This window comes from Sitophilus oryzae, unplaced genomic scaffold (genome assembly GCF_002938485.1).
Source record: "Sitophilus oryzae breed Bouriz unplaced genomic scaffold, Soryzae_2.0 scaffold_557_pilon_pilon, whole genome shotgun sequence".
NCBI classification, from domain to species: Eukaryota; Metazoa; Arthropoda; class Insecta; order Coleoptera; family Curculionidae; genus Sitophilus; species Sitophilus oryzae.
The window spans coordinates 586986-595086 of record NW_022147148.1 but is presented as its reverse complement, the minus strand read 5'-3'; the positions used below and the strand labels follow the sequence as shown (position 1 = coordinate 595086).

The window sequence follows — 8101 nt, the reverse complement described above, 5'->3', positions numbered from 1 at the left end:
ATTATTTAAGCGCATCAAAAAGCAAGTCAAAAGTATTATTGAACAATGTCATACCTGCCATTTGTTTAAAATGCATAAAAATTTTGCACACGGAATTAAATTCCCTGCTGAATGGCCTAATGGCATTTCGATATGTTAATTATTTTTTGAGTTTTGAGTAATTAATTTTGACTATTTAGCTTTTCCAATCTGTACCTCTAATAAATTTTAGGGTCAAAATTATGCAACCAGTAAAACAGTGAATTTTCTTCAACTTTTCTTCTTTCTCTGGACTCCTCCGTCATTATGTTCATTTGAAATTCGATAAATTGATTTTTTTTCTTGCTAGTTTCTCATCAATACCCCCATTACGTTATCTTTGTAATTTTGTAGAAACCGGTTCCATTTTATATACCCTCTTCCTTTTTATTCTGGACCTCATTTCATCTTTTGTGAAATTATTACAGCGCTTTTTCTCCATTTTATTTTTTTTATATCAAAACTAGAAACGTACAAATTCAGTTAGACCAGAACTATTAAAAAAATCATGTAGAATTCAAAACTAAGAAGAAATATGTATATGTTGCTGTAAATGTCGGAAATGGTAAAGTGGTAAAAGCTCGAAAACTTCTATATTTTGCTTCCATTTCGGACTTATATATATACTTATTCCTGGCTTTTACCAAGAGGTTTTACCGCATTTCGGACATTTACAGTGACATATATAATAATAAAATCCTGTATATTAGATGGTATGGATGGTATATTAGAGATATGTACCACAGACTAACTTATATTAAATCTAGGTACGTAGATAAGAAGCATCTGCTGTAACTTTGGCTGTAATCTGTTTTGTTTCCTCAGAGTAAGATTGTTTCCAACTCAGTCAGAGACTCGGTTTTCTTTTAGCAACATTGCAATTTTCTCGGTATATTCCTTGAATCTAAGGAAAAGGATTATCTAGGTTTTATAAAATAAAAATGTAAATTTAAAACATAATTTTATTTAAAAAGTAAAGATACTTTATTCAAAATTACATGTGTCAATAGTAATAAATATAATATTATGTTTGTTTCAACATAACTTTACAATAATTATTCAATCACCTATATGTCATTTTATTATTCAATCTGTTTTACTTTAGATTAGTTTATAAAATAATTACAGACAAATTTATTAGAGTGACGATTTTAAAAAATAAAATCCTAATTAGAAAATAGAGCTAATATACAACTTATTTTATCATCTATTCAACCAAATCGTTTGCTTGTTCCAAAACGGCGCCACTGTAAGCTAAGTCCCAATAATGTTCAACTTTGTGTTTCTTAAAGTGTTCTCTTGCTAATCTTTCGGTAGGACAAACTTTAAATTTCATTTCGCCAAAGTTCCTTTGTTTAGCAGAGCCTTCCCACACAAGAACGCATTTGTTTGGCACTTCTTTGCCATCTGGGTCTTTCACAAAATCTTCCTCCCATTTGATTCGATTTAACATCAACCTGTAAAAAGTAGAATTATATATAGGATGAATCAAAATTTATTCTTATTCTATAAAAAATATAGGCGTATTAGTGGTTTACACCAAATGGAGTTTTTAAACAAATTAGAAAAAAATTAAGATTTCACTTTAAATACTATTCTTGCTTATTTCAATTATACTGTGTAACTCTTAGATATGTGCCAATATTTTTAGGGATAGTATATTACGACCCTAGAAACACGTCTGAGTTTTTTGTTAAATTAAAATTGTGAAACTTCGATTTTTTTTTAATTTTTTGGAGATTTTTGGAATTTTTTGGAACTGATTTTAACTCGGTTTTTAGTTTAAAAATATAATTTTTTGATAATATGGAAAGAGAGGTAGTAGATTTAATTTACAAGAAATAAACCCCAGAAATGATCCAGTGGTTCTCAAAATTTAAACAAAAATTATTTTTTAATTTTCAAAATAAAATAAATTGGGTATTTTGGAATTATTTGAAAAACGGTAAGGGCAAAATATGTTTCTTTTATCGAGATCTACCATGATGCCCTGAAAATATTCGCACTTATTAAACACTCACCCTGTAAATTTTGTGTTTCCTTAATAATATTATTATACGAAAAAACAGAGAAAAAGTATCTAATAAAGATATAAAATTTTTATTAGGTTCAATCTAGCCTATATTCTGTATACATAACCTCGATTATCATCTTGAAGCAAAATTTCTAAACAAGATTTTTTCTTTTTAGAACAGATTATTGAATTTATAGAGCCATCAAATTTATTTATTGAATTTTTGTGAAATTTATATTGAGATTATTAAAACCTGGATTCTTATATTTAAAAAAAAATGGAAATATTATTACCTTTTATATCTCTTTTGTTGTTTGGGTCCTCCTTCTGCCACTACAACGCAACAATCTGGATATAATACAACACATCCAGTCATAAAAAGCTGTTTCGCATTAGTCTCAACTTTAAACTTCTTCGAGGCCAACTCGTGCAAATGATGAATTCTATAAATAGACACGTGGACACCTAAAGATGTATCTTCCTTTAATTTCTTAACCTTCTTGTCCCTTTTTTGTTCCGACGTTAGCTTACGCGCTGCGTTAGCATCTTCGTGTGCTTTCTGTCTTTTTGCCATTTGCTCTCTAAAAGGAAATATTTTATAAATAACTGATTATTAGTCTAGTTCCCTATAAAAATTCTGAACTGATGCATTTATTGTGTAAACAATATAATTTTTTTGGATTTTTAGTAACCAGTCTATTAAATACAAATAAAAATTATTTCGTTTTTAATTATTACATTTATGAATTCACCAAAATAAAGCAAATTCTCAGTTCTTATTACTTGCTATAAAGTACGTTTTAGTTATAAGTAGTTATTAATGCAACAATAACCAAATAAACAAAAATCGGCTAATTGGCGTTAATTATAACAGATATCTATGTATATTTTACAGATCTGAATGAAAAGTTCACAAAAAACACACTGTAAACACAATATCATCATTAAAATATGAACAATTAATCAAAAAATTTTAAATTATTTCCCAAGCTCCAAAAAGTTATCTGTATAAGAATTCATAATTTGCTTCAATTTAACGAGTACTTATTAATTCAGTTTTAGTTGAAAATCAGTGTGTAAACTAGTCAGGAAAAATAAATATTTTGCAAAGCAAGTTAGAGAAAAAATATAGAAATACAAATACTGACCTAACATGTGCTTCAATTTTTGTAGGGTCCTGCACTGCTTCAGTACCTAAAGCCCTCATGAGATTTGAAATACGTAGTTTAGGTTCAGGGGGAGGTACTAAACCAAGTCTAATTTTTTCCTGTTCTTCTTTCCACATTTCCCTCCTAGTCTGGCGTCTTAACTTCTTTCTCTCCTTTTGTGTCAAAAATACAGGCATATACACAGGCTTAATTGGATCAGCTGAAAAATTATTATCTTATCATCATCTGAAATAACGAAAAACCAATCTGCTAAAATCTAATTTCAACTGTGGTTTTTAAAAGCCTCGAGGGTAAAAAATACTTACTAGGACACCTCATTTGAGTTGGATGTTCCACTAGGTTATTGACGATATTATCTTTAATGGCGATTTTGCCATCACTGGTTAAAGTATCTAAATTGTCTTCTAAAATAACAGAATCCCACCACTCCATATCAGGTACATCATCACTGACTCCCTCGGATTTTGCAATAAGTGCTAATTTTGTGGCTGAAGATATACCTGTTTTCTTAGCTATTTCGGATATTTCATTCTGTAATTTCTCCAACTGATTCTAAAAATTATAAATAAATTTACATATAATAATTTTACTTATGTTTACTTTTTTTATAAAATTTTATTTGTCAAACTACACTACATACCTTCATACGAAGACGCTCAGCTAGCTGTTGGAATTTCCCAGGCTCGTGAAACCTAAGTGCTCTTTTATTTCTCAAGGCAGGCTTTATCCCAATTCTTGGGTCCAGAAATCTAGTTTCTGCATTATCTTCATCCCTTTTATCAGTTTTCTCTCTGTATTGTTCGCGCTTCAACGCTCTTAAATTTGCTTTTAGTGTGGGTGCTACATGTGTAAGTTGAATCGCTTTACCTGATTTATCAACGGTGCGACCATCCTCATCCAAAATAAGGGGTTGTGGCTTATTAGGCTGAACTGGAATTTGTATTGCGTTTCCCAAGATTCCAGTAGAAAGTTTACTTTTGATCTGAGCCTAAAAATGCAAATATAATGTAAAAAAATAAAATTATATATAAGTAGGTATCTAAAAACATTACCTGCAACTGTGCAATTTTCCTGGCCTTTTCAGCATCGCCCTTGTTTAATAAGCCAGAAGGAATTCCATAGATACTAGCTTGAGGTATTTTTAAGCTGCCAAGACTAATATTATTTTTACTTGGTGGAGGTAAGGGTTCCATTTTAGAATTTCTAATTATTCCATCTTTATCAGAAAGATGTCTTGGTTTACTGTGCCTATCAAATTTATCTCTTTCACGTTCTCGTTCACTTTCTCTGCCATCATCTCTTTTAGAGGAACTTAACTTGGTCTTCTTAGAATCTCTATCTCGATCATCATCATATGACCGCTTTTTGGATTTTCTATTAGATTCAATATCATCTAATAGGTATTGTATTCTCTCTGCTAGTTTTGTTGCCTTCTTATTATCAATATATTCACCTAATTTATCAGATATTTTCCTCTTGTCGTAGCCGTTAGTAAGACAATCAATTGCCGCTCTGAACACTGAAGAATCACTACCATTCAATGTTTTATAAACGGCCTTTTCTACTAGTGGTCTTAAATCTTCAATTTCTCTACGTGACAGATATGCCATTTTAAACCCAATTTCTTCACAATGCACCTCAAACACAATAAAAAATTAACTCGAAAAGTAAACGCAACTGCTAGGTTAAGCGGACGAACACGAAGTGACAAGTTGACAAATGACAACCGACTGAAATGACGGCCATTATAGGGAGGGGTATTCGATACTCTATCGAGGAGAGGGGCGAGGACGAGGCGGGGCATAGGAATGATTAATTCAATTTTAATCCAAAATCGATGTTTTAAAAACCGAGAAAAAAATATTTTTTTTAAGAGAAATTAACTTTTCCTTTATTAACAAAGACGACTGGTAATTATAACAAACATTCAGATATCTGTATATGTATTACTTCCTCTTGGAAATACCTCGGCATATAAGAAATACCACTAGATCATATACATATAATTAATTATTAATATGAATATAGAGATGGGCGAAAAAAAAAACAACGGAAAAAGCTAGTTTTTTACGTGTCATAAAATTGTTTTAGCGTAGTAATTAGGAAAAGGCTAAAAACTTACGTAATGTATATTATTATTACAGTGTAAAAAAATATTTTCATTTACTCATTATGTTTCTTTTTTTGGTAAAGGTGTGGATCCGGTGGCTGACCTTGAAGCCCATATTTGCTGCATTTGATCGTCGATACTACGCAAGCGCACATCGTCGATGTTGCCAAATTGCAGTTTATTTTCGAATTATTTGCAGTTGAAAATTTTTTTTTCAGTGTTAATACCTAATACAAATTCTATAATTAATTTTATAACTTCAGATTTATCTTGATATCCAAAATTAAGGTAAGAAGGATAATGAAGATTGTGAAAAGAAAGTATTATGAATTAATAAAATTCTAATAATGATAACTTTTATGTAATTATCATTTACGGATTTTTTCTTAATGGTTTTAAACTAACTTATTAGAATTATTTTATTTCTTTCAAGTTATTTAATTTCTAGTTATTTACAGGTAACAATAGTTTTGCTTATATGTATTCGATGTTTTGAAGTACTACCATGACGAGTCTTATATAGAACAATACACGTCAATGGGAGATAGAGGTAACATTTTATATACCTATAATGTTACTAATATAATATACTTTGATTATAATGTTTGTATCATAATTTCTTAAAAATATCAAGTTAGTGGATTAATAGCAATTTTAGACATATATTTTATCGAAGAGTGTGGTGATAAGACTAAAATAAGCTTTATGTTTTATCTTTTTCTCATTAGAAGAGAGATGGTTTCTGTCGTAGAATACATTACAGTATTTAATATCGTGTACTTTGATATTCTTTTCTTAATTTACTGTAATTTCTTGTTTCCTATTACCAAATCTTGACAATATGGTGAAGGTTGAGTTTCGATCTTATTAGTTTTATACCTATGTTTACACAAGACCAAATTAAGACTTAGTTAGTTTGTGATTTATATTAAGATCTTTCTTATAATATTTGTTATGTCTTAATCTTAATACTATATTATGCTTTGTCTGGGAAATAAATGTTAAAATATCTTAATTTTGCATATCCTATTCCATCCTTCCATTAGGAAAAATATGGTTTATAAATCATATATGCTAAGAAAATCACATAAATTAGGTGTAAGAATAGAGAAATCTTAAGGTAGCAGAAAAATTAATGCAATATATGTATAAGCAGAATTAAACAAGGTAACAGTTAATGTTGCTGAAGCTGATTCTACAATTTTAATTACGGAGGCTAAAAGACCTTTTAAGGCCTCCGTAGTTTTGATGGAATGTTAAAAAAAACCTATTATGAACATGACATGGAGCTACGTCATTTAAAAATAAAAAAAAAGAAAAAACTTGTACACATCTCTTTTAATTTCCCGAATTTTTAATAAAGCACTTTTTAAACATAGTATAATAATCTAGAGCAATTAGATTAATTATGGGAATCTAGAGTTTTATTTCTTTTTAATTTTATTGACTATGAAAATACATAATAAGCGTTCACGTGTTGTGCGAAATATTAAAATAATAATATAAATAATATACCGGGCGTACTATGATTGAAAAAAAATAGCGTCAGCGATGACTATGAAATGAAGATCGCTGTCATTTTATATGGTAAATGTCTCCAATCGTCATTTCCCAGCCAACTGGACGCCGTTTTTTCGATCATACGGTATATATTGACAAAAAACACTGAAAAGCACATATTTGTTTTCTACTGAAAATAATTCCAAAATAACTTGCAATCTGGCAACATCGAAGATGTGCGCATGCGTAGTGTCAGTGACTATATGCAGCAAAAACTCGTTTCAAGGTCAGCCACGGGATCCACACCATTAAAGCCGGAGTCTCATGCATCCGAAATCCGATGGTACGACCACGGCATATAAATCACACGGCAGGCTAACTCTCTTTGGCGGGAACGCTACGCGCATACCGTCGCGCACGCCGCCATTAGGGTTTCCATCAACAGAAAGTAACCAGTGTCGTAGTCGTCGTAGTTTCTTTCATCGACTGCGCACACTTTCGGCTGATTCGAGTCAGTAGCGTACGGATTAATTTATTTTGTTTATTTCTTGAGTTATATTTTATAGTTGTTGTTTTATTTTTGTTTATTGTGTTATATATTTGGTTTTCTAGTTTATTTTCGTTTCTTGTGTTATATAATTTATTTTTGTTTTTCTGAACATTTTTAAATCGTTAATTTTACGTGTTTTTAAAATGCCTGGGCGAAGTTGTGCAGCAAAAACTGCCCGAGTAGAGGACTAAACTGCAATAAAAGTTTCTTTCTGTTTCCTAGAGATCCGATTAGGTATGTATATACATATGTGATTAATTATTTTAACATATTTTAGTTAAAAAAACAGTAGTATACATATTAGGACATTCAGCTAAATAGAGAGATCTAATTAAAAATATACAAGTTCAGCATCTATATTAAATGTTAACAAACTTATATACAGGGTGAGTCTTAAATAAGTGCAAATATTTTCAGGGCTGGCAGATCTCGATAAAAGAAACATATTTTCTCCTTACTTTTTCAGATAAATCCCAAAATAACCGAGTTATTTAAGTTTAAAAAAAATGTTTTTTTTAAATGTTGAGTTGAGAGCCACCGGATTTTTTTCTGTATTTGCATCCCTTTTAGTGCCGCAACCATAGAGTAAAGCCGTAACTATATGGTAATATCAGAGATTAAGAAATTATACCGTGGGAAAATTTGCGGTGAACAGGCAGTTCTAGAAAGTTTTCGAAAAAAATATACAGGAAGTTAAAAGAAAATGCACGATTTTCAATATCTTTTTAGCAAAAAAAAAC

At 30.2% G+C, this 8101-nt stretch overlaps 1 protein-coding gene across 1 annotated transcript; it reads right to left on the bottom strand.

The window, feature by feature from the left end:
- Nucleotides 1-987: 987 nt before the first annotated feature.
- LOC115887247 (U4/U6 small nuclear ribonucleoprotein Prp3) lies at nt 988-4919 on the bottom strand. Its single transcript, XM_030906617.1, has 6 exons — nt 4254-4919; nt 3842-4189; nt 3507-3753; nt 3181-3400; nt 2326-2613; nt 988-1475 (listed from the first exon to the last, which is right to left on the bottom strand). The coding sequence occupies exons 1-6, from the start codon at nt 4809-4811 to the stop codon at nt 1226-1228; spliced, it is 1911 nt and encodes a 636-aa protein (XP_030762477.1). The 5' UTR covers nt 4812-4919; the 3' UTR covers nt 988-1225.
- Nucleotides 4920-8101: the final 3182 nt, after the last annotated feature.

What these genes read in the sequence shown, in the direction of transcription:
- LOC115887247 (XM_030906617.1), bottom strand. Translation starts at nt 4,811, where the DNA reads ATGGCATATCTGTCACGTAGAGAAATTGAAGATTTAAGACCACTAGTA. An exon ending in AAAATTGAAGCACATGTTAG is followed by an intron (nt 2,614 to 3,180) that starts GTCAGTATTTGT and finishes ATTTCCTTTTAG; the next exon opens with AGAGCAAATGGCAAAAAGAC. An exon ending in CAACAAAAGAGATATAAAAG is followed by an intron (nt 1,476 to 2,325) that starts GTAATAATATTT and finishes TACTTTTTACAG; the next exon opens with GTTGATGTTAAATCGAATCA.